A 27,343-nucleotide genomic window follows, 5' to 3' on the forward strand; every position below is an offset into this window, starting at 1 on the left:
TTTATGGATTGACGGTGTGGATTAGAGGTCTGAGCGGATTGGCAGATGTTGCGGTGCGGATCGATGACGTCGTCTGGTGGTGGTTGACTAAAATAAGAAATAAGATGGTAATCTTGGAAATTAATGGTAGCAATCACAATCTCACAAAACCCAGATCCACTCAACCTAAAAAACCCAGATCCACGTCTCAGCTACACCCGATAACTGCCACCTTCTCCCGATCCACCACCCTCAACCACTAGGCCACCAACAGTTCTTGCTATGTGCAGTTGCGTTAATAGACGCTCTATCTATGGAAAACGATTTTTTTTTCATAAACCCTAGAGCAACTGATTTTCACATAGCTCTACAACTATGTGCAGTAACGGTTTTTTTTTCTTTTAATGTTTTACTTTATTCATATTAATATCCATAGCATGAAATTGTAAAAGTCATGTAGCTAGATTTCTAATCTTTCAAGATAACAACTATAACTTTCATCAAAGAATAATAAGCGCGTAATTAATTTACACATACAAATTTCATAGTAGTTGAAATCTCTTTTAAAAATTGAATTTTGTCTCTCAAGGTTCTTTAATTCTTACTAGAAACAAAACACACATGCCGTGTATAATTACAGAGAGATTGTAGGAGAAAAAAAAATTAAAACTGGTTTTTACATATTTTTTTATTACTACATTATCTTTTATTTATTAAAAAATATTTGATTAAAATACTATGGTATAAGGGTTTTTTTTATACAAATTTCATAATGAAGTGAGTATTAATTATTATAGTATAAATACAATTATTTGGGTCTCGACTTTGGACTCTGGACCAATACGAAATGGACATCGACTTCCATGATGTAAACTCAAGTCTTTTTTTTTTGGTCAATGATGTAAACTGAGGTCTAAGATAGGCTCATCTCTGCAAACCCATTAGGTAAAGGAGATCCCAAAAGTCCAAAACGTTACCATCTTCTTCGAGAAAAGGTTAAAGATACACACAACTTGGTTATACACTTATACATATCGCCGGCGACTGGAAATTTGGAAGTTGCACCAGGTTAGTACTTTACCTATTCTCCTTCAAAACCATGAGTCCATGGACCTTTACACCTTCACCATTGTGATCAGTTTCAACCCAAACAAGAAAGCCGACGATGCCAACACCATAAACCATTCGACAAGAACAAAAAATATCCGCATCAACCAAAATAATTCAATTAATTTTTAATTTCATTCTAGGTCCTTCCAGGGAAGTGTCTGTCACTATTTTTCATACGATTAGTCTTGGTCAATAAGCCTTCAAACTTTTACTGCTGATCATAGTAAACAAAGGAGAACATGTTCCAGGCTACCCTCCAATTGAAGCCAGATATTTTATTTTTCTACACTAAAAGCTTGACTGATTAAGATTGAACGCATACTTAATGTAGGCGAAATGTCTATAAATTAAGTATATTTTGGTATGATTTTAGTTGATTATATGTGCTGCAAAAATTTCCAGACAAAACTTACTTCATTTCCCTAGAGTCATGATGAAAACCATTCTGGTGCTTTTGCTTTGTTCTTTCATGACTATCCTTTTTGATACTGCTTCTGCTGCACGACCTTATGATGACGTTCCTTACAATATATGCTCAGTTGCTACTGATAACTCTGTGGGTGATAGTACGTTTCAAGCAAACCTTGTGAGTTTACTCAATTTCTTGCCTCTCAATGCCTCTGTCTCCAGATTTTATAATGCTTCAATTGGAGATGACCCAGATAGAGTTTACGCTCTCTATATGTGCCTCGACTTTCTTTCAAATGATACTTGTCATAGCTGCATAGTAGAAGCAAAAACACGTATCATGGATGGTTGTTCAATGTCAAAACAAGCAATTGTATGGTTGTGTAATAACCCTAAAATTTAAACGATGTTAGTTTGATTTGGAATTCTATAAAATTTCGATTTCTAATTAGAATGAATGTGTTTGGTTGCGACGTTAGTAAACGAGAAACGGAAACGTTCTCGGAACGTTTAAATTGAAAAACGTTACATTTCCGTAACGTTTATATCGACTTTTATTCCGTCGATCGGTTGCGGAAACTTCCTTCACAAAAGTTGTAGAGCTCGTCGATACGAGTTCGTGGATATGTGACGCGTTCGAAACGGACATCGTACGTGAAAGTTATTCGCGTCGGAAGTTAGTTTCCGATTTGGAAACTAGTATAAAAAGGATTTTTTTGTTAACTAGGGTTTCCATAACAGGAAACCCTTTCACACCCGCCGCTCTCTCCCTCGAACCCTCTCTCTTTCCCTCTCCCTCTCCCCGAAATTTCCCCCCTCTCCCTTCGAAAATTTCTCGATTCAATCCAGCGACTCCGGCCTTCGTGTCTCTCACCGCCGGTCCAAGGAGCTTCGCGTCGACGTTCACAGCCACCCTCGAGCTCGCCGCATCGTGCCTCACCGCCATTAGCTTCCTCGAGACAACCCGAAGCTCGCCACAACTCGCGTCCTCACCAGCGGAGCTAGGGCACGGAGGAGGGCGGTACGACGTCGATCCTCGCCTTGGTACTCTCGGTTTTCAATTTGGAGGCCAGACTTTATCAACCCGAGTTCTCTCCAAGGATTTGAACTTCACCGGCGATCCAAGCTTTTCCGAGGCCAAATCGGAGGTCTAGCTTCGAATTAAGGTATGGTGTGGTTGCATTTGATGATTGTTTGTGATTGTGAATGAATTGGGATCGATTTGTGAGGATCGGAGGGTTGGAGGAGGAGAGGGTTACCGCCGCGTAGTAGTGGCGCGTGGGGGAGCGTGGAAGGTGCAGGAGAGGGTCTGCCACCGTGGGAAGGAGGAGGAAGAGATGAGGGATAGATTGGAAGTAGCGGTGGCGTGCTACGCGCCGTGGTTAGCCTCGGCGCGTGGGCCCCATGCGCGGCCGGCCGGAGGTGGCGCGTGTGCCACACGCGCCGCCGTGTGGCGGCGGTGTAATTAGTTTTGACTGAAGGGGTATTTTGGTAATTTACTGTGTAATGGTAAATGTAAATGTAAATTTTAATTACTACGGTAAATGTAATTAATTTTTACCTTCGGTAAATGTAATTATAATTTACTTTCAGTAAATGTAAAAAGTAAATTGTAAAAAGGGTAATTTAGTAAATTTTATTTACTGAATTTGTATTTACATTAAATCGTATGTATACGTACAGAAATACGTATATAATATTTATACGTACAGAAATACGTATTTAATATTTATACGTACAGAAATACGTATTAATATTTATACGTACAGAAATACGTATTAATATTATACGTACAGAAATACGTATTAATATTTATACGTACAGATAATACGTATTTAATATTTATACGTACAGGAAATACGTATTTAATATTTATACGTACAGAAATACATATATAATATTTATACGTACAGAAATACGTATTAATGGAGTATTGTACAGTAACCGTGAATAGTGAACAGTGAACAATAACTTCGTATAACCAAAATTGCTGAACAGTACCGTATATTACTGTTTTGGCATTTAAAGGTTTACGAAACGATTCTAAATTCTTTTCTTATTCTTTTAAGGTGATCGTTAAATCGAGGAAAGGAATTAGCATCGCGAATTGTGGGATTACGCTCAAGTCAATAAGGTGAGTAAAATCTCACTGAATTACGAATCTACCCTCGCGGTGATTCAACATTTTTGCAAGTGTGTTTATTTAATGAATTACAACATGTATATGACTTAGTGGACTACGTATATATATAGTATAATGGTAATAAATACATATATATATATATAGTTCATTAAATTACATACTGTTATTAATTCATTAAAAATAGTCATTTCGGTGACAGAAAAATTGTGCATGTGTGATTTTAATGGTACGATATGATGTGAGATTATCGTACGTAATTTTTCAGGTGTTTATGAAATATGACATGTATATGATATAGTGGACTATGTATATATTGTATAAATGGTAAATAAATACGAATATATATAGTTTGCTATATAATATACTGTTATGATTTTTATTGTGGATATATTGTGAAAGTTTTAAAACGTACAATATGATGAGTGATTATTGTACATGATTTTATCACGAAAAATGTGAAATATTGTGATTTGTCTTCGGACGTGATGTGTGGTACAATATGATGTGAGATTATTGTACATGTGATTTTATCACGGATAATGTGAAATATTGTGATTTGTCTTCGGACGTGATGTGTGGTACAATATGATGTGAGATTATTGTACATGTGAGGCAAGTCGGAACCTAGCCTTTGGCCGGGCGAAAGTTACGATACAGTTAGAGCTCTAGTCTGTCTGCCATAGTACTGCATGAGGTAACGGGTGGTTATCTGATCATGGGTACTCAGCTTGTTTTGGATGTTGGGTGGCGGGTGGTTACCTAACATCAGCGGTATACTAAGTGAGGGGTAACGGATGTGTACCAGCGCTCATTAGTTACCATTTTGTGAAAGTATTAGAGTAACCAGATGGGTTGCTCGTTTTCTCATGATTTTCATTATGCTGTGTTGATGTGGAGTTGTGTCTTTTATGAGACGAGAGTTATTTTAATATTTTACTCATACGAGCTGTAAAGCTTACCGGGTTTGTGTTGCAATCCCGGTGCACCAATTACAATGGTGTAGGGGATACTTCCGCAGGTGCTGAGTAGTGGTGATTGAGTGACGACTCCGAAGACTCGAAGTCGATCGCATCCAGTCGTGGTGAGGTTCCAGCGTGGATTGTGTGTGCGATTTGGTGTGATTTTATTTGTGAGGTTGTGAGGATTATACAATTCCATTTGTTATATGTTGAATTATCATTTGGGTTTGTAATAATCGGCTTGACTGAGTTATATTTTAAACTCAGATGTGATCCGCTGTTACGCTTTAGTGATTTCGATTTATTTGAGATTATTTGGTGTTTAACGACTTTAGAATTTTGAGTTTTTAAGCTCGAAATTTTGGGGTCGTTACAGTTGGTATCAGAGCCTAAGTGCGTATTTGGCGATAATCAATATCATCCGGGAGCGATGATCCGACTGCAGGCGGGCCCCCATCACATGCTCCTCGGTATTGATATGTCGTCGGGTACGCGAGAGTGTTTTAGGAGCCATACCTAATGTTTGGTCCTCCGAGAAGTATCGTGATGATACTTCGATGATTCATCATATCCCGAAATTTCATGTTAATACCTATTGAATCTGTTTTAGTCGAATTCGAGACTTAACATGTATGACTGAGTGTTAATTGTTGAATGGTGATGAATTTGGAAAATGGCCGTGGACAGGGCCGAGGACGGACGAGAGGTCGAGGCCGAGTTAGGGCTGCAGGCCGAGTCCGCAATGTATAGAACCTTTATTAGGAGGCTGCTCCACTGGAAAGACAAGTTGATCTTGTTGCTATCATTAGAGACGATAGTCGTGTGTTGAGGTTGATCACAGACAGGAGTGAGCTGCTAGTGCTGTCATTTCATGACGCTTGGATCATATGGTAGCGGACCATTGGATCGAGAGTATTGGGACTTACTTGGTAATGATTGAGTACTCTGAGTTAGAGAAGACGATGATAGCCACATTCATTTATTGATAGTTGGCGGTGGAGGGGTTAGGATTGATTCCTACGCCTATGGGAAACTCTTTATGTGTCACTTCATTTTTGGAGTGTTCCTCGAAATTGGAGACAATGAAAGGCTTATCCTATTGTGATTGGAAGTAGAGAGTTCTCTGCTTATTTGATAGTGATTCCGGACCACACTATAATGTGGTCTGAGGAATCGATTGGTTGAGGCCGCAGTACGCGGTGATTGATTGTTTTGACATGGTGGGTTCCTTCGTAGACCCAGGAAACCAGAGTTTCGTATCTTTGACTCGAGGCGGATAATGCCATGAGAGCTTGAGTCATGGCATATGTCGAATATGTGGATCTGAAGAAGCTATCACAGACATCGTTGTGATATCAGAGTAAAGTGAGACGTTTTAGGAGATACTGTGTTACAGCACCTATAACGAAGACGCCGTATGGATGGGACAAATGAATTCAAAGACTTAATTACTAGTGTGATCAGTTTAGAGAGGCTACAATACACCCTGAGTTTGACATGCGATCCAGATACTGGAATGCTAACAGGTTTGAGTACATAGTTTCCTATCAGGGCAGAGAATTGTCAAGGAGTCTTGATAGAGAGCGTTGACCCTATGTTGAGGGATGTTCAGTGTTTAAATGTTGAGGACTAGATTTTAGTTATGCAACTAATCTAGAGATGTGTAGACCATAGGTTGGAGGTGGTTAACTAAAATTTTCGTGACTAGCATCTCTAATGCTATTGGTAACAGAGTGGTAGGGCGTATGATACGTCCATAAAGTGGTAACACAATTATTGAATTGAGATTCACTTTTGTCGACGTGACATTCCAAACTTGTTTTGGTTCGACTATAGACAATTGATGTTACGCATTGTTCTTGGCTGAGCGAGAAATATAAGGTGATGGAGAAATCTCAATGTGGCGATATGAATTAATTATTTGCTAGATGAGCATTTAATTGAGAACGCTGGTCTTTCAGGATTTAATCATTTTGGTATTGAGGATTGGAACTTCACAATGCCACAGGTCCAAACGAGACGCAATGGCGGTGAAGTAACTCTATTAAAGGTAAGGTATGAGATGACCTTAGCTTAGTGGTGTTTTAACGAATTTCTTTTTCGTGACAAGCACCTTCCAACTGGTAAAGAAATGGTTGAGAACCAAATTTTCTTTTCAAGTACAAGTGGCGTTAATGTTGGAGACTTAGAGGTTCTTTTCCTCTATGCAGCAGATTGTTTATTGTTGGATAAGGAGAAGTTGAATGAAGTGTTCAACAAGGGGTAAATTTTACAATAAAGAGTACCCAATTATATTACTGCTTGCAGAGAAGTTATTTTGGCCGAATGCGTTGGCCAGGAGGGTTCTTATTGAAAGTAAAGAAACAACTGTTTAGAGTGGTGGTATAGCAATCATCTTGGGTTAGTCTGGAGGAGATGGTGGACCCAATATCAGGATTCAGTTGTTGAATTGTTTACTGAATTTATTGTATTACGACGGTGGGAAAAATCAATACTATGGATGATGCCACTGGGGCGTTGTGTGGGACCATGGGTCATACATTTGAGGCATGTATGAACCAGGGGGTAAAGTATGTCTCAGTTGTGGTCGTGTTGGATTTCGCGCTGTAAAGTTCGCCTGATTTTCATGTTCCACCGATGTGAGATAATCACCTTCTTGTCTGAACCCCAAATTGTGGCATACCACTCATGGAAGCAAGAAGTTGTAATTAATTTTCGACGGTAAGTTTGGTGAGTATGATGGGATGCGTGATGTGTCGCTCTTGTGGTGGCGGTAGAGGTTCTCTACTGCCTTGTGCGTATATTAGTCGATTCTCTGGTGAAATTTTTGGAGAGTAATTCTTAATCCAAGGTGGTGTGCTGTGGTGGTTGTGAACTCGATGAGTTAAGATTTCCTTATCGTGATACCGATACAAATAGGGTACTTGGGCGGGTATCTTGCACGACAACTTTCATGGTTATAATAAGATGATCTTGAAATGAGATTATTTTGTTAATTGGAAGGATTGGTATATTCGTTATTCTAGCGATGCATCGTGGTGAAGTCATGAAGTTATTGTCGTGATAAAGCATGTTTATTTGAAAATCACTATGTGTAATGTAAGTAGGAGGCATGAGTTAATCATTGAGTTGACTCATGTTAGATGTTGAGAGTTTTGACCATGCTCAGTGGTAGGAGCTACCTCTTGGCGTGAGGATAGTCTGTCAAATCGCTAGAGAGGGGTGAACTAGACAAAATAGGGCGTCAACGCCTCCATGCTGAAAACATCATTATGTTTCGAGAGGATGATTATATTTTGAGTAGCTCACTTGCAACTATTATTGTTAGGACATGTGACAAATTGTCTGATGGAGGAAGTTTAAGGTAACAGCAGATAGGTTAAGAGCTCGTATGCTGGATTGTAAGGTAGCTGTGAAATCATTTGAGATTGATTGAGTTCGCCTACAACGACAGTTACCATTCCAGCATCGGCATGGTACCCTATGAAGCACTTAAGGTAGACCATGTCGATCACCTATCTGTTGGGCCAAAGTTGGGTATAGTGAGATTTGACAAGAAAGAAAAGTTGGCCGAGGTATGTTGGGCCTTTGAGATACTTGAGAAGGTGGGCGAACTAGCTTATCGACTAGCCTTGCCTACTAGTATGTCGGGCGTTCACAACGTCTTCCACATTTCCATGTTGAGGAAGTATGTACCAGATGAGTCACATGTGATCGATCATGGCACCATTGAAGTGAAGGAAAATGCCACATTTGTGGTTGAGCCGGTTCGTATCCTGGATAGGTCCACAAAGAAGCTTCGGTGGAAAGAGGTTGAGTTAGTCAAGGTGTTGTGGAGTTATCATGATGAGGGTGATGCATCTTGGGAGCTAGAGTCAGACATGATGACTAGATATCCACAGTTTGTTGAGTGAGTTTGAATTTCGGGACGAAATTCCTTTAAGGGGGGTAGATTGTAATAACCCTAAAATTTAAACGATGTTAGTTTGATTTGGAATTCTATAAAATTTCGATTTCTAATTAGAATGAATGTGTTTGGTTGCGACGTTAGTAAACGAGAAACGGAAACGTTCTCGGAACGTTTAAATTGAAAAACGTTACATTTCCGTAACGTTTATATCGACTTTTATTCCGTCGATCGGTTGCGGAAACTTCCTTCACGAAAGTTGTAGAGCTCGTCGATACGAGTTCGTGGATATGTGACGCGTTCGAAACGGACATCGTACGTGAAAGTTATTCGCGTCGGAAGTTAGTTTCCGATTTGGAAACTAGTATAAAAAGGATTTTTTTGTTAACTAGGGTTTCCATAACAGGAAACCCTTTCACACCCGCCGCTCTCTCCCTCGAACCCTCTCTCTTTCCCTCTCCCTCTCCCCGAAATTTCCCCCCTCTCCCTTCGAAAATTTCTCGATTCAATCCAGCGACTCCGGCCTTCGTGTCTCTCACCGCCGGTCCAAGGAGCTTCGCGTCGACGTTCACAGCCACCCTCGAGCTCGCCGCATCGTGCCTCACCGCCATTAGCTTCCTCGAGACAACCCGAAGCTCGCCACAACTCGCGTCCTCACCAGCGGAGCTAGGGCACGGAGGAGGGCGGTACGACGTCGATCCTCGCCTTGGTACTCTCGGTTTTCAATTTGGAGGCCAGACTTTATCAACCCGAGTTCTCTCCAAGGATTTGAACTTCACCGGCGATCCAAGCTTTTCCGAGGCCAAATCGGAGGTCTAGCTTCGAATTAAGGTATGGTGTGGTTGCATTTGATGATTGTTTGTGATTGTGAATGAATTGGGATCGATTTGTGAGGATCGGAGGGTTGGAGGAGGAGAGGGTTACCGCCGCGTAGTAGTGGCGCGTGGGGGAGCGTGGAAGGTGCAGGAGAGGGTCTGCCACCGTGGGAAGGAGGAGGAAGAGATGAGGGATAGATTGGAAGTAGCGGTGGCGTGCTACGCGCCGTGGTTAGCCTCGGCGCGTGGGCCCCATGCGCGGCCGGCCGGAGGTGGCGCGTGTGCCACACGCGCCGCCGTGTGGCGGCGGTGTAATTAGTTTTGACTGAAGGGGTATTTTGGTAATTTACTGTGTAATGGTAAATGTAAATGTAAATTTTAATTACTACGGTAAATGTAATTAATTTTTACCTTCGGTAAATGTAATTATAATTTACTTTCAGTAAATGTAAAAAGTAAATTGTAAAAAGGGTAATTTAGTAAATTTTATTTACTGAATTTGTATTTACATTAAATCGTACGTATACGTACAGAAATACGTATATAATATTTATACGTACAGAAATACGTATTTAATATTTATACGTACAGAAATACGTATTAATATTTATACGTACAGAAATACGTATTAATATTATACGTACAGAAATACGTATTAATATTTATACGTACAGATAATACGTATTTAATATTTATACGTACAGGAAATACGTATTTAATATTTATACGTACAGAAATACATATATAATATTTATACGTACAGAAATACGTATTAATGGAGTATTGTACAGTAACCGTGAATAGTGAACAGTGAACAGTAACTTCGTATAACCAAAATTGCTGAACAGTACCGTATATTACTGTTTTGGCATTTAAAGGTTTACGAAACGATTCTAAATTCTTTTCTTATTCTTTTAAGGTGATCGTTAAATCGAGGAAAGGAATTAGCATCGCGAATTGTGGGATTACGCTCAAGTCAATAAGGTGAGTAAAATCTCACTGAATTACGAATCTACCCTCGCGGTGATTCAACATTTTTGCAAGTGTGTTTATTTAATGAATTACAACATGTATATGACTTAGTGGACTACGTATATATATAGTATAATGGTAATAAATACATATATATATATATAGTTCATTAAATTACATACTGTTATTAATTCATTAAAAATAGTCATTTCGGTGACAGAAAAATTGTGCATGTGTGATTTTAATGGTACGATATGATGTGAGATTATCGTACGTAATTTTTCAGGTGTTTATGAAATATGACATGTATATGATATAGTGGACTATGTATATATTGTATAAATGGTAAATAAATACGAATATATATAGTTTGCTATATAATATACTGTTATGATTTTTATTGTGGATATATTGTGAAAGTTTTAAAACGTACAATATGATGAGTGATTATTGTACATGATTTTATCACGAAAAATGTGAAATATTGTGATTTGTCTTCGGACGTGATGTGTGGTACAATATGATGTGAGATTATTGTACATGTGATTTTATCACGGATAATGTGAAATATTGTGATTTGTCTTCGGACGTGATGTGTGGTACAATATGATGTGAGATTATTGTACATGTGAGGCAAGTCGGAACCTAGCCTTTGGCCGGGCGAAAGTTACGATACAGTTAGAGCTCTAGTCTGTCTGCCATAGTACTGCATGAGGTAACGGGTGGTTATCTGATCATGGGTACTCAGCTTGTTTTGGATGTTGGGTGGCGGGTGGTTACCCAACATCAGCGGTATACTAAGTGAGGGGTAACGGATGTGTACCAGCGCTCATTAGTTACCATTTTGTGAAAGTATTAGAGTAACCAGATGGGTTGCTCGTTTTCTCATGATTTTCATTATGCTGTGTTGATGTGGAGTTGTGTCTTTTATGAGACGAGAGTTATTTTAATATTTTACTCATACGAGCTGTAAAGCTTACCGGGTTTGTGTTGCAATCCCGGTGCACCAATTACAATGGTGTAGGGGATACTTCCGCAGGTGCTGAGTAGTGGTGATTGAGTGACGACTCCGAAGACTCGAAGTCGATCGCATCCAGTCGTGGTGAGGTTCCAGCGTGGATTGTGTGTGCGATTTGGTGTGATTTTATTTGTGAGGTTGTGAGGATTATACAATTCCATTTGTTATATGTTGAATTATCATTTGGGTTTGTAATAATCGGCTTGACTGAGTTATATTTTAAACTCAGATGTGATCCGCTGTTACGCTTTAGTGATTTCGATTTATTTGAGATTATTTGGTGTTTAACGACTTTAGAATTTTGAGTTTTTAAGCTCGAAATTTTGGGGTCGTTACAGTTGGTATCAGAGCCTAAGTGCGTATTTGGCGATAATCAATATCATCCGGGAGCGATGATCCGACTGCAGGCGGGCCCCCATCACATGCTCCTCGGTATTGATATGTCGTCGGGTACGCGAGAGTGTTTTAGGAGCCATACCTAATGTTTGGTCCTCCGAGAAGTATCGTGATGATACTTCGATGATTCATCATATCCCGAAATTTCATGTTAATACCTATTGAATCTGTTTTAGTCGAATTCGAGACTTAACATGTATGACTGAGTGTTAATTGTTGAATGGTGATGAATTTGGAAAATGGCCGTGGACAGGGCCGAGGACGGACGAGAGGTCGAGGCCGAGTTAGGGCTGCAGGCCGAGTCCGCAATGTATAGAACCTTTATTAGGAGGCTGCTCCACTGGAAAGACAAGTTGATCTTGTTGCTATCATTAGAGACGATAGTCGTGTGTTGAGGTTGATCACAGACAGGAGTGAGCTGCTAGTGCTGTCATTTCATGACGCTTGGATCATATGGTAGCGGACCATTGGATCGAGAGTATTGGGACTTACTTGGTAATGATTGAGTACTCTGAGTTAGAGAAGACGATGATAGCCACATTCATTTATTGATAGTTGGCGGTGGAGGGGTTAGGATTGATTCCTACGCCTATGGGAAACTCTTTATGTGTCACTTCATTTTTGGAGTGTTCCTCGAAATTGGAGACAATGAAAGGCTTATCCTATTGTGATTGGAAGTAGAGAGTTCTCTGCTTATTTGATAGTGATTCCGGACCACACTATAATGTGGTCTGAGGAATCGATTGGTTGAGGCCGCAGTACGCGGTGATTGATTGTTTTGACATGGTGGGTTCCTTCGTAGACCCAGGAAACCAGAGTTTCGTATCTTTGACTCGAGGCGGATAATGCCATGAGAGCTTGAGTCATGGCATATGTCGAATATGTGGATCTGAAGAAGCTATCACAGACATCGTTGTGATATCAGAGTAAAGTGAGACGTTTTAGGAGATACTGTGTTACAGCACCTATAACGAAGACGCCGTATGGATGGGACAAATGAATTCAAAGACTTAATTACTAGTGTGATCAGTTTAGAGAGGCTACAATACACCCTGAGTTTGACATGCGATCCAGATACTGGAATGCTAACAGGTTTGAGTACATAGTTTCCTATCAGGGCAGAGAATTGTCAAGGAGTCTTGATAGAGAGCGTTGACCCTATGTTGAGGGATGTTCAGTGTTTAAATGTTGAGGACTAGATTTTAGTTATGCAACTAATCTAGAGATGTGTAGACCATAGGTTGGAGGTGGTTAACTAAAATTTTCGTGACTAGCATCTCTAATGCTATTGGTAACAGAGTGGTAGGGCGTATGATACGTCCATAAAGTGGTAACACAATTATTGAATTGAGATTCACTTTTGTCGACGTGACATTCCAAACTTGTTTTGGTTCGACTATAGACAATTGATGTTACGCATTGTTCTTGGCTGAGCGAGAAATATAAGGTGATGGAGAAATCTCAATGTGGCGATATGAATTAATTATTTGCTAGATGAGCATTTAATTGAGAACGCTGGTCTTTCAGGATTTAATCATTTTGGTATTGAGGATTGGAACTTCACAATGCCACAGGTCCAAACGAGACGCAATGGCGGTGAAGTAACTCTATTAAAGGTAAGGTATGAGATGACCTTAGCTTAGTGGTGTTTTAACGAATTTCTTTTTCGTGACAAGCACCTTCCAACTGGTAAAGAAATGGTTGAGAACCAAATTTTCTTTTCAAGTACAAGTGGCGTTAATGTTGGAGACTTAGAGGTTCTTTTCCTCTATGCAGCAGATTGTTTATTGTTGGATAAGGAGAAGTTGAATGAAGTGTTCAACAAGGGGTAAATTTTACAATAAAGAGTACCCAATTATATTACTGCTTGCAGAGAAGTTATTTTGGCCGAATGCGTTGGCCAGGAGGGTTCTTATTGAAAGTAAAGAAACAACTGTTTAGAGTGGTGGTATAGCAATCATCTTGGGTTAGTCTGGAGGAGATGGTGGACCCAATATCAGGATTCAGTTGTTGAATTGTTTACTGAATTTATTGTATTACGACGGTGGGAAAAATCAATACTATGGATGATGCCACTGGGGCGTTGTGTGGGACCATGGGTCATACATTTGAGGCATGTATGAACCAGGGGGTAAAGTATGTCTCAGTTGTGGTCGTGTTGGATTTCGCGCTGTAAAGTTCGCCTGATTTTCATGTTCCACCGATGTGAGATAATCACCTTCTTGTCTGAACCCCAAATTGTGGCATACCACTCATGGAAGCAAGAAGTTGTAATTAATTTTCGACGGTAAGTTTGGTGAGTATGATGGGATGCGTGATGTGTCGCTCTTGTGGTGGCGGTAGAGGTTCTCTACTGCCTTGTGCGTATATTAGTCGATTCTCTGGTGAAATTTTTGGAGAGTAATTCTTAATCCAAGGTGGTGTGCTGTGGTGGTTGTGAACTCGATGAGTTAAGATTTCCTTATCGTGATACCGATACAAATAGGGTACTTGGGCGGGTATCTTGCACGACAACTTTCATGGTTATAATAAGATGATCTTGAAATGAGATTATTTTGTTAATTGGAAGGATTGGTATATTCGTTATTCTAGCGATGCATCGTGGTGAAGTCATGAAGTTATTGTCGTGATAAAGCATGTTTATTTGAAAATCACTATGTGTAATGTAAGTAGGAGGCATGAGTTAATCATTGAGTTGACTCATGTTAGATGTTGAGAGTTTTGACCATGCTCAGTGGTAGGAGCTACCTCTTGGCGTGAGGATAGTCTGTCAAATCGCTAGAGAGGGGTGAACTAGACAAAATAGGGCGTCAACGCCTCCATGCTGAAAACATCATTATGTTTCGAGAGGATGATTATATTTTGAGTAGCTCACTTGCAACTATTATTGTTAGGACATGTGACAAATTGTCTGATGGAGGAAGTTTAAGGTAACAGCAGATAGGTTAAGAGCTCGTATGCTGGATTGTAAGGTAGCTGTGAAATCATTTGAGATTGATTGAGTTCGCCTACAACGACAGTTACCATTCCAGCATCGGCATGGTACCCTATGAAGCACTTAAGGTAGACCATGTCGATCACCTATCTGTTGGGCCAAAGTTGGGTATAGTGAGATTTGACAAGAAAGAAAAGTTGGCCGAGGTATGTTGGGCCTTTGAGATACTTGAGAAGGTGGGCGAACTAGCTTATCGACTAGCCTTGCCTACTAGTATGTCGGGCGTTCACAACGTCTTCCACATTTCCATGTTGAGGAAGTATGTACCAGATGAGTCACATGTGATCGATCATGGCACCATTGAAGTGAAGGAAAATGCCACATTTGTGGTTGAGCCGGTTCGTATCCTGGATAGGTCCACAAAGAAGCTTCGGTGGAAAGAGGTTGAGTTAGTCAAGGTGTTGTGGAGTTATCATGATGAGGGTGATGCATCTTGGGAGCTAGAGTCAGACATGATGACTAGATATCCACAGTTTGTTGAGTGAGTTTGAATTTCGGGACGAAATTCCTTTAAGGGGGGTAGATTGTAATAACCCTAAAATTTAAACGATGTTAGTTTGATTTGGAATTCTATAAAATTTCGATTTCTAATTAGAATGAATGTGTTTGGTTGCGACGTTAGTAAACGAGAAACGGAAACGTTCTCGGAACGTTTAAATTGAAAAACGTTACATTTCCGTAACGTTTATATCGACTTTTATTCCGTCGATCGGTTGCGGAAACTTCCTTCACGAAAGTTGTAGAGCTCGTCGATACGAGTTCGTGGATATGTGACGCGTTCGAAACGGACATCGTACGTGAAAGTTATTCGCGTCGGAAGTTAGTTTCCGATTTGGAAACTAGTATAAAAAGGATTTTTTTGTTAACTAGGGTTTCCATAACAGGAAACCCTTTCACACCCGCCGCTCTCTCCCTCGAACCCTCTCTCTTTCCCTCTCCCTCTCCCCGAAATTTCCCCCCTCTCCCTTCGAAAATTTCTCGATTCAATCCAGCGACTCCGGCCTTCGTGTCTCTCACCGCCGGTCCAAGGAGCTTCGCGTCGACGTTCACAGCCACCCTCGAGCTCGCCGCATCGTGCCTCACCGCCATTAGCTTCCTCGAGACAACCCGAAGCTCGCCACAACTCGCGTCCTCACCAGCGGAGCTAGGGCACGGAGGAGGGCGGTACGACGTCGATCCTCGCCTTGGTACTCTCGGTTTTCAATTTGGAGGCCAGACTTTATCAACCCGAGTTCTCTCCAAGGATTTGAACTTCACCGGCGATCCAAGCTTTTCCGAGGCCAAATCGGAGGTCTAGCTTCGAATTAAGGTATGGTGTGGTTGCATTTGATGATTGTTTGTGATTGTGAATGAATTGGGATCGATTTGTGAGGATCGGAGGGTTGGAGGAGGAGAGGGTTACCGCCGCGTAGTAGTGGCGCGTGGGGGAGCGTGGAAGGTGCAGGAGAGGGTCTGCCACCGTGGGAAGGAGGAGGAAGAGATGAGGGATAGATTGGAAGTAGCGGTGGCGTGCTACGCGCCGTGGTTAGCCTCGGCGCGTGGGCCCCATGCGCGGCCGGCCGGAGGTGGCGCGTGTGCCACACGCGCCGCCGTGTGGCGGCGGTGTAATTAGTTTTGACTGAAGGGGTATTTTGGTAATTTACTGTGTAATGGTAAATGTAAATGTAAATTTTAATTACTACGGTAAATGTAATTAATTTTTACCTTCGGTAAATGTAATTATAATTTACTTTCAGTAAATGTAAAAAGTAAATTGTAAAAAGGGTAATTTAGTAAATTTTATTTACTGAATTTGTATTTACATTAAATCGTACGTATACGTACAGAAATACGTATATAATATTTATACGTACAGAAATACGTATTTAATATTTATACGTACAGAAATACGTATTAATATTTATACGTACAGAAATACGTATTAATATTATACGTACAGAAATACGTATTAATATTTATACGTACAGATAATACGTATTTAATATTTATACGTACAGGAAATACGTATTTAATATTTATACGTACAGAAATACATATATAATATTTATACGTACAGAAATACGTATTAATGGAGTATTGTACAGTAACCGTGAATAGTGAACAGTGAACAGTAACTTCGTATAACCAAAATTGCTGAACAGTACCGTATATTACTGTTTTGGCATTTAAAGGTTTACGAAACGATTCTAAATTCTTTTCTTATTCTTTTAAGGTGATCGTTAAATCGAGGAAAGGAATTAGCATCGCGAATTGTGGGATTACGCTCAAGTCAATAAGGTGAGTAAAATCTCACTGAATTACGAATCTACCCTCGCGGTGATTCAACATTTTTGCAAGTGTGTTTATTTAATGAATTACAACATGTATATGACTTAGTGGACTACGTATATATATAGTATAATGGTAATAAATACATATATATATATATAGTTCATTAAATTACATACTGTTATTAATTCATTAAAAATAGTCATTTCGGTGACAGAAAAATTGTGCATGTGTGATTTTAATGGTACGATATGATGTGAGATTATCGTACGTAATTTTTCAGGTGTTTATGAAATATGACATGTATATGATATAGTGGACTATGTATATATTGTATAAATGGTAAATAAATACGAATATATATAGTTTGCTATATAATATACTGTTATGATTTTTATTGTGGATATATTGTGAAAGTTTTAAAACGTACAATATGATGAGTGATTATTGTACATGATTTTATCACGAAAAATGTGAAATATTGTGATTTGTCTTCGGACGTGATGTGTGGTACAATATGATGTGAGATTATTGTACATGTGATTTTATCACGGATAATGTGAAATATTGTGATTTGTCTTCGGACGTGATGTGTGGTACAATATGATGTGAGATTATTGTACATGTGAGGCAAGTCGGAACCTAGCCTTTGGCCGGGCGAAAGTTACGATACAGTTAGAGCTCTAGTCTGTCTGCCATAGTACTGCATGAGGTAACGGGTGGTTATCTGATCATGGGTACTCAGCTTGTTTTGGATGTTGGGTGGCGGGTGGTTACCCAACATCAGCGGTATACTAAGTGAGGGGTAACGGATGTGTACCAGCGCTCATTAGTTACCATTTTGTGAAAGTATTAGAGTAACCAGATGGGTTGCTCGTTTTCTCATGATTTTCATTATGCTGTGTTGATGTGGAGTTGTGTCTTTTATGAGACGAGAGTTATTTTAATATTTTACTCATACGAGCTGTAAAGCTTACCGGGTTTGTGTTGCAATCCCGGTGCACCAATTACAATGGTGTAGGGGATACTTCCGCAGGTGCTGAGTAGTGGTGATTGAGTGACGACTCCGAAGACTCGAAGTCGATCGCATCCAGTCGTGGTGAGGTTCCAGCGTGGATTGTGTGTGCGATTTGGTGTGATTTTATTTGTGAGGTTGTGAGGATTATACAATTCCATTTGTTATATGTTGAATTATCATTTGGGTTTGTAATAATCGGCTTGACTGAGTTATATTTTAAACTCAGATGTGATCCGCTGTTACGCTTTAGTGATTTCGATTTATTTGAGATTATTTGGTGTTTAACGACTTTAGAATTTTGAGTTTTTAAGCTCGAAATTTTGGGGTCGTTACAGGTTGGAATCCTGTCAGCTGCGCTACTCCAATGAGAATTTCTTTGGCAAATTGAATGTATCCAACAACATTCTTCAAGTCAATAGAAAGAATACTTCAGAGCCAGAAAAGTTTAGGTCTGTTGTGAGACCAAAGCTTAGTGAACTCACTGAGGAAGCGGCTTATAATGATACTTTCCCTAAGATGTCTGCCACTGGAGAAGTACTATTTGGAAATGAAACGATATATGCTCTTGTGCAGTGCACTACCGATTTATCTGAAGATGACTGTTACAAGTGCCTTCAGAGAGCCACAGGACAAGTTTTAGAAGTATATTTCTTCTCCATGGGTGCAAGACTTCTCAGTCCTAGTTGTTACCTGAGGTATGAGAAATACTCATTCTACGCCTACGATGATAAAAAACAAGCTTCAAAAAATCAAGTTTCAAAGGGTAAGTACTTTCGAAGAGTATCATTAATTCATTATGCATGTTATTTCACAAGATAATCAAATTATTTTTTGTAAATCCTTGTCAAAATCAGGTGGAAAGAATATTTGGTTGATCACAATCCTAGTGAGCGTATCAGCATGCCTGGCTTTTGTACTTTTTGGTCTCTGTATCTTGCTTGCAATGAAAAGGAGAAAAAGAAAAGGTATTGATATTGTATGCTCATAGAAACTTTAATTTTAATTAAGCTAACTGAATCATTTTCTGATGCAGCGCTTTTCTTTTCTCCATCTTCAGACAATAGTGTAACATTAGGTTTACCTACACTTATCCGTAGAAGCCAATTTATAGGAAGGAACAACATATGCGCTCAGGAGTACCGCAATATCAGCTTTGCGTCTATACTAGAAGCTACTTCCAACTTCTCGGTGTCAAATAAACTTGGGGAAGGCGGTTATGGTCCTGTTGACAAGGTCAGAACAGTTTTTCTTGTCCATAATTTTACAAAATAATAACAATATTGTTGTTAATAATTTAAAACTCATAGAAAAATTGAATGAATGTATCAATGGGCGGATCTATGTGGTAGGCTGTCTGGGCTCAAGCCCAGACAGAATTGAAGAATATATAATATGTAAGTACAAATAGATAATGAAAGTAGTGTTGGTTCAGTTGGTAAACTACCCAATTCATTTTCCTTCATGCCCAAGGTTCGAATCATTTTTCTAATATTTCTCATCTACTTAGTTTTTTTTATCTAAATCGTACATATATTTTTCTCGAAATGCTTAAGGTATGATATTTTTTTTCTTTTCCTTCCCTTTTTCTTTTTCTGGTACATATATTTTGAAAGAATATTTTGCTAAATTTGTACTTTCAATTATATGAATTCTGAAAATGTCTTCTCATATATATATATATATTGCAACAACAAAAGAATTTTCTTTTGAAGAGTAGAGCAAATATATATGTATCAAGAAATTGCAAAAAAAAAAAAATACACTTCTAATTAGCCTAGACAGGTTATCCGCCACTGAATGTATCTATATGTGTTTGATTATGACTTTGTTTGATTTGGTCCCTATCTTCTCAGGGCATCATGACTGATGGAAAGGAAGTGGCGATTAAGAGGCTTTCATGCTGTTCCGAGCAAGGCTTAGAGGAATTCACAACTGAGGTTCAACTGATAATGAATCTTCAACATACAAATCTTGTCCGGCTTTTGGGTTATTGTGTAGAAGGAGAGGAGAAGCTTCTTGTCTATGAATACATGCCAAATAGAAGCCTAGATGTCATTCTTTCTGGTGTGCTAATTTCCTCTTCTCTCTGTCGATCAGTTTAAAGTATTTTCAATTATACAGATAATTATTAGGCAAAGTTCAGCATTACATGATTTCAAGCCAATTTGAGTTAATCAATGATTTTCCACTTATGATGGTTAGATTCAAAGAAACGCGCACAACTTGATTGGACCAGACGTAAAAACATTATTACTGGAATTGCGAGGGGAATTCTCTATTTACATAAGGATTCTCGCCTTAGAATCATCCACAGAGACCTCAAAACTAGCAATGTATTATTGAACAATGAGATGAGCCCAAAGATCTCAGATTTCGGCATGGCTAGGATCTTTGCAGGAAGTGAAGGACAAGCTAATACTGCTATAATAGTTGGAACCTAGTAAGTGCTTGGTCTCAACCTTTGCAATTTCAGTTTACATATATAGTTGGTTATTGAGATACATTTATATTTAAAATTTTCCCATATCTCACAAGTCACAAGATAGATTGAAATGGTCTTTTACAGACTTATTGCTTTAGACCTTTAGTACACATACCTGCTCTTTCTTGGATGATTTGCTACTGATAAGCATTGTGTAGACTTTCACTCCCCATTAATGTTCCCCTATATCTATTCTAAAAATCCCTATTGAAACAGTGGATACATGGCTCCTGAATATGCAATGGAAGGACTGTATTCTTTCAAGTCTGATGTCTTTGGCTTTGGAGTACTCCTGCTTGAGATATTAACTGGGAAAATGATCGCTGGCTTTCATCGAACAATGCGTGCTAGCCTCCCATCATATGTAAGTTTTAATTTATTGCACAACATTTACATAAGTTTCGGAGTAATTATAACACCGAATGATGATATACAGGCATGGAAATTATGGAATGAAGAAAAAGGACTGGAGCTAATTGATCCATTGCTGGTTGGTTCGTGTGATTCAGATGAATTTTTGAGATTTCTCCATATTGGATTGTTGTGTGTTCAAGAAGATGCATATGATAGGCCAACCATGTCTTCTACTGTTGTAATGTTGAAGAGTGAAACTATACATCTTAGCCAACCTGGAAAACCTGCCTTTTCCATTGGAACATTCGGTGATGTACATAATAAGGCTGGTGCAGATAGTAGCTCTTATAATGGGCAAACAATTTCCAACATAGCGCCCCGATAATAGAGCTTAAGTTTATGGTGGCATTGAGATTGCCATGCAATTGATGCTCTCTCCTTCCAGGCAACAAAGTACTTGCCTTCTAGAAATCAGGCACAAAGTTATAAGTACAAATGTTGTCCTCAATTGTCATTACATAAATAGATATACATGTATAATTCAAAATACATGGAAGTCAGATGAGAAAATTTGGGGATCCAATAACAAAAGTCATGTGAAATATACATATATATCTATTCTTATGCCCCTAGAGTTTCTAATTTCGTACATTGTGCGAACTGCACGCGCACTAATTACTCATGTTATTGACTTTCTAGATGAAAGTGCCAACTTCTATAAAACCGAGAAAGCGGAAACAAAAGGAATAAACTATGCTGCCCCTCTCCCTGTCTCCCCATTAGTTTATTGATATGTGTCCTTCCACGTCGCCATACTTAACAACTCCTTAACAACGTCAAGTTGCTATGAGAAAATATATATTTGTTGCTGATATTACGGCCCCCCAGGTTAGTCGTCGTCTTGAAAGATGAGTTCTTGCTTCTCTGACTACATCAAAAATAGATTTGGAGATGTGGGTGTACAATAACAGAAAACACAAAAGAAAACTCAGAAGTTGGCTTAAACTCAATCAGGTTGTTAATTTTACATTTCTTTCTTATACAGAAGTTGATCAAAGTAAACAATCAACCATGAATCAGAACCAAGGGAAAAAAACAGAGATTGAGTATGCACAAATGAACAAGTGAACAACCCAACGGCCCCAATTTCATGACTAATCTCAATTATTTCTGCAAGAAGACCTCAAAACCATCCAAAGCTCCAAATTTTCAAATCCTTTCGCATGCCCATCTCACAAAATAACTTAAAATATCTAATCTGGGAGGGTGGTGAGCATAAGCAACACTCATGTAGATCTAAGATGGGTTCTTGATATTAATTTGCGGATAGCTTGCATGCATGAGAGTGAACACAAAGGTCTCTGATTTCTCTGAGATAACAACAATCGAAATCTCTTCTTACATCCTTAATTACCAATGCTACAAAGAATCATAAGAACTTTCAGATCTGGGTTCGTCTTCTTCGACCTTAATATTGGTTTATTTTTTAACTAATTAATATTAGGAAATATATGAATTTTCTCATCATCCTAAGGTTGTGAAAGAGCTGTTAAATGCGGTGACATGGAAGGACACATGTCAAAAAAACTAATGGGAGACAGGGAGACAGAGAGAAAAGGACAACAAATTTTCTTCAGAAACAATACAGGGCCAATTAACAAAGAACCCTAGCCTCCAAAACTCTAATAAAGAAACTTTAAAGCTTACCATTCAATAAAGAAACAGGACCTTGGACTTGGACACACTTTGAACCTTACTATTCAAAGAACATCATAAACTTCAGATCGTAAGATCCAATTGATCCTTGATAATAACTATAAATAAAAAAAAAACAACAACTCTTCTGTTGGACTTGTTCTTGATGAAGATGCATGGTTAATTATTCTAACAGAATAAGTCCAGAGGCAGTTGAGCCATTTACATCTTGTTTCTCCGACTTTCAGAGGCAGTTGAGATATCATTTTCACATGGAAATACAAGTAGAGTGTGAGTGTGTGGCAAGATTTTTACTCAATCCCAAGAAGAAAGATTACTGTTAGGAGAAAACAAATTTCTCAGAAGTCAGAATCGAACCACATAAAGATGCAACCTTGGCGCAATTAAAGTGCACATCAGAAATTACAAAAATTGTACATTTATCACAACTTGTATTAATCATTACTTCAGAAGTACTAGTTAACATGTGTCTTGCTCAGTACATGCATAATATTCCCTAGTCCTTGTTTATGATATTCAAAGCATTGAACATTTATTTAATTCCTAGTTCCTATCATAAAAGAATCTCAGCCTTCCTGGATTCAGCAAGGAAGTTTCTATGCATATCCAAAGGCTAACGGTTTGCAACAATATATCTGCCAGAATTGAATAGTCGTAGAGACCTAATTGTGTATATGTTTGAGTCTTTCTTGAACCCTTTACTGAAAACTGATATAGATCAAGTTTCAGTTATGATTTTCATAATTATACTACTTTTGTTTTCTACTACCACTATTGATGCAGATCTTCTTTTCAAAGACTGTCGAGAAACCAGAAACTACACTATCAATAGTCCATTTGGAAATAATCTCAACCTGCTCCTTGAGTCATTGTCCTCCAACACTTCAACCTCTGGTGGTTTCTATAATGACACGATTGGCAATGGCACCGACCGAGTCTATGGACAAGCACTTTGTAGAGGGGATGTGAACTCCACAGCTTGTCGGAGCTGTGTTCATGATGCAAGCAAGGATATCGTCGAAAGTTGTAATAATTCAGAAGCAATTATATGGTATGAATTATGTCAAGTTCGTTATTCCTATATCACGTTCTTTTCAAAAATGGATTATGCCGAGAAGGATCCTGAGAAGAATAAGGGGGAGAAGAATGTATCAAATCCGAATCTTTTAGGCAATGTTTTGAAAAGCTTCATGTCAAAGCTCGTGAAGCAGACTGCCTATAATTCTAAGCTCATGTTTGCAACCGGCGGTGTGAAACTTTCAAGAAACCAATCTGTCTATGGTCTACAACAGTGCACTAGAGACATTTCTGGAAGTGATTGCGACACATGTTTAAATTCTGCTGTTACTGAGCTTTTGACATGCTGCTCTACTCGTGAAGGTGGAACCGTTGTCAGTGCGAATTGTAATGTGAGGTTTCAGCTCTACCCATTTTTTAACGGAGGTTAGGGATTTCAAATGTTCTTCTTGTCTATTGATAATCATCCGTACTTGCAATATATTTCTTATATATACACAGTGTTACATATTTACCATAGATAAATTGATCGACAGGGGACAAGAGGAAGATCTGGAAGGTGGTCGTTATATGTGTATCCGCTATACTATCAGCAGTTCTCATTGTACTTTGTGTTGGCTATGGGAGAAGGAGATTGAAAACTGTTCAAGGTACATGGATCAATTTTTTAGAAGTTACAAATATGTAGGATTACCAACTAAAAATGATTCTAACGTTGCTGCAGATGAAGAAAGAAGCCGGCATGGACTACTACCTGGATTATTAAACCCTACTGGAGTAACAATCATAGAAGAAAACAAAATGGTAGGTTTTGAAGAGCTGCCATTCATTGATCTAGCTACTATCAAGAATGCTACAGATGAATTTTCAGATTCAAACAAGCTTGGACAAGGTGGATTTGGTTCTGTTTACAAGGTAATACATATCTAGGCTAAATAGCTGAACTAGTTCAAGCTGGCTGCCGGTCCAAATGCGAAAGTAATTTTGTAAGTACTCTCAGGGTTGGCTAGAGGGGAAAGAAGTAGCAGTTAAAAGATTATCACGAAAGTCATGGCAAGGCTTAGAGGAGTTTAGGAATGAAGTCACTCTTATTTCAAAGCTTCAACACAGAAACCTCGTGCGGCTTTTGGCATGTGGCTTTGAGGAAGGAGAAAAGCTGCTTTTGTACGAGTTCATGCCAAATAAAAGCCTTGATACATTTATCTTTGGTTTGTTGACTTGTTCATTCACCACTAATCTGTAGTTCTCTTTTAAATTTTACTCACTTTAATAATTTACACATTGACAATGACATGAGTTGGTTTAATTACCTCTGAACTTCTTAATTAGATTTGGAAAGACGAGCTGAACTTAATTGGCAAACATATCAGAATATCATTGAAGGAATTGCCAGAGGACTTCTGTATCTTCATGAGGAATCCCGGCATAAGATCATTCACAGGGATTTGAAGCCCAGCAATGTGTTGTTGGACTATGAAATGGTTCCAAAAATATCGGACTTTGGAATGGCAAGGATGTTTTGTGACAACCAGAACACTGCCAACACCAAAAGAGTTGTAGGAACGCAGTAAGTCTCTTCATGTTTACCTCATCTGTTTAGCATGATTGAAAAATGAAAAGAGATTATGTGTGTTGATGCTTTATGCTTACCGTGAAAACAGCGGCTACATGGCTCCTGAGTATGCAATGGAGGGACTATTTTCAGTAAAATCTGATGTTTTCAGTTTCGGAGTACTCTTGCTTGAGATTATTAGTGGGAAAAAGAACAGTGGGTTTTACCTAACAGAACATGCCAAGACATTGGTTGAATATGTATGTTTGTTTTCCCCCTATGACTATTAATAGTGTCACTTTACAAAGTTTAGCTGCAACGCAGGCATCAATAACCACATCACATTAATTCTTGATTATTTTGTTTGATAGGCATGGACACTATGGAAGGATGGAAAAGGGTCGGAGATTGTGGAACCTTTGTTGATGGAACGATGCCCAAAAGTAGAGGTTTTGAGATACTTGCAGGTTGCGCTTTTATGCTTGCAGGAAGATCCTGAAGAAAGACCAACAATGTCAGCTGTGGTTGTGTTGCTAGGAAACGATGACTCGATTAATGGTCTTCCTGAACCAAAGAAACCAGCCATCTTTGCAATAGGTAGAGTTTCTTCAGTGAAAATGTCTACCTACAATCCTTGTACGTGCTCAAATGAGCCCACTATTTCCAGCATTTCACCTAGGTGAAGGAGGTTGCTTGCTAATTACCCAGGTTCTATGTTCAAAACTCTAGCTAGGTTTAATTAGGAACAACTATATATATGCAATCACATTCTGTATATTTAACTAATTAATTGATTCAAATGAAGTTGATTTGTTCTGTAGCAATGAAGAGCATTGTAATTTATGTAATATGTCTTACAAGTTAAGGGAAACCGGATTCCCATATTAGAATTCATGACATGCAGGCTTGGGAGTTATGGAATCAAGGGAAAATGTTGGAGTTGGTGAATCCATTGCTGAAAGAATCATGCAATCCAATTGAGTTCTTGAAATACATTCACATTAGATTATTTTACAATAGGCCGACTATCTCGTTGTTCTAATCTTAAACAGTGAAAGTATATATCAATCTTTCCAAATCAGTTTGATTTAGCTCATATTAAACCAAACCAGTGAAACCAGCATGCTTATCAGCTTATGTTATCAAAGATTCAAAGTCATCAACAATGGTTATAATAATTTTAAACACTTCTAGATCTAATAAATCCACATGAGTCATGACCACTGATGTGTTTCAAATACGTGTAATTAATCTTGAAGAGTAAATCTTCTGCAGCAATGGCTAAAACTGGTCCCAGGCGTAGCTAGATTGTCAAGATTCCCGTCCTTATCGGCCCTCGATTGATACATATCTCCTTCCTCTCTGTAACGACCCCAAAATTTCGAGCTTAAAAACTCAAAATTCTAAAGTCGTTAACCACAATATAATCTCAAATAAATCGAAATCATTTAAGTGTAACAGCGGATCAATTCTGAGTTCTCAATACAACTCAGACAACCAATTATTACAACCCAATTTATAATCCATACATAAAATGCAAATGTAATAATCCTCACAAATCACTTACAAATCTCGCAACTGAAATTACACAAATCCTCACACACAAATCCATGCTAAAACCTCACCACAAGTAGGATCCGAACGACTTCGAGCCTCTGTAGTCGACACTCAACCTCCACTAAACAGCACCTGCGGAATTATCCCCTACACCATCGAATTGGTGCACCGGGAGTGTAAACACAAACCCGGTAAGCTTATAGCTCGTATGAGTAAAATCACTATACAGTTCGCATATCAATATATACGAAAGATCACAAAACAACAAATATAAATGCCCTCATGAGTCAGTAGTCAGCCCATCTGGTTGACCCAAAGAAATATGAAATAAAACGCTCATGAGGAAATTAAGTAACCATTCTGGTTACCCAATGCATTTATAATACGGGTACCAAGAACGCTGGTACACATCTGTTACCCCTCTCGTAATACACCGCTGATATTGGATAGCCACCCGCTACCCAACATCCAAAACAATCTGAGTACCCATGAGCAGATAACCACCTGTTACCTCGCATGCAGTACTACTCTGATATTGGGTAACCACCCGCTACCCAACATCCAAAACAATCTGAGTACTCATGAGTAGATAACCACCCGTTACCTCACATGAAGTACTATGGTGATATTGGGTAACCACCCGTTACCCAACATCCAAAACAATCTGAGTACTCATG

The 27,343-nt window shown here is 38.9% G+C and overlaps 1 protein-coding gene across 1 annotated transcript; it reads left to right on the forward strand.

Moving 5' to 3' along the window:
* Positions 1 to 1,440: 1,440 nt before the first annotated feature.
* LOC126787519 (uncharacterized) lies at positions 1,441 to 25,991 on the forward strand. The gene is made up of 15 exons (XM_050513389.1): positions 1,441 to 1,875; positions 18,324 to 18,751; positions 18,843 to 18,953; positions 19,022 to 19,221; positions 19,842 to 20,052; positions 20,191 to 20,428; positions 20,687 to 20,834; positions 20,907 to 21,197; positions 23,161 to 23,983; positions 24,094 to 24,207; positions 24,282 to 24,472; positions 24,558 to 24,765; positions 24,887 to 25,124; positions 25,219 to 25,369; positions 25,481 to 25,991. Exons 1-15 carry the CDS (start codon positions 1,520 to 1,522, stop codon positions 25,790 to 25,792), a joined length of 4,020 nt encoding a protein of 1,339 aa, XP_050369346.1. The 5' UTR covers positions 1,441 to 1,519; the 3' UTR covers positions 25,793 to 25,991.
* Positions 25,992 to 27,343: the final 1,352 nt, after the last annotated feature.

This window comes from Argentina anserina, chromosome 3, assembly GCF_933775445.1.
Source record: "Argentina anserina chromosome 3, drPotAnse1.1, whole genome shotgun sequence".
Lineage (NCBI taxonomy): Eukaryota > Viridiplantae > Streptophyta > Magnoliopsida > Rosales > Rosaceae > Argentina > Argentina anserina.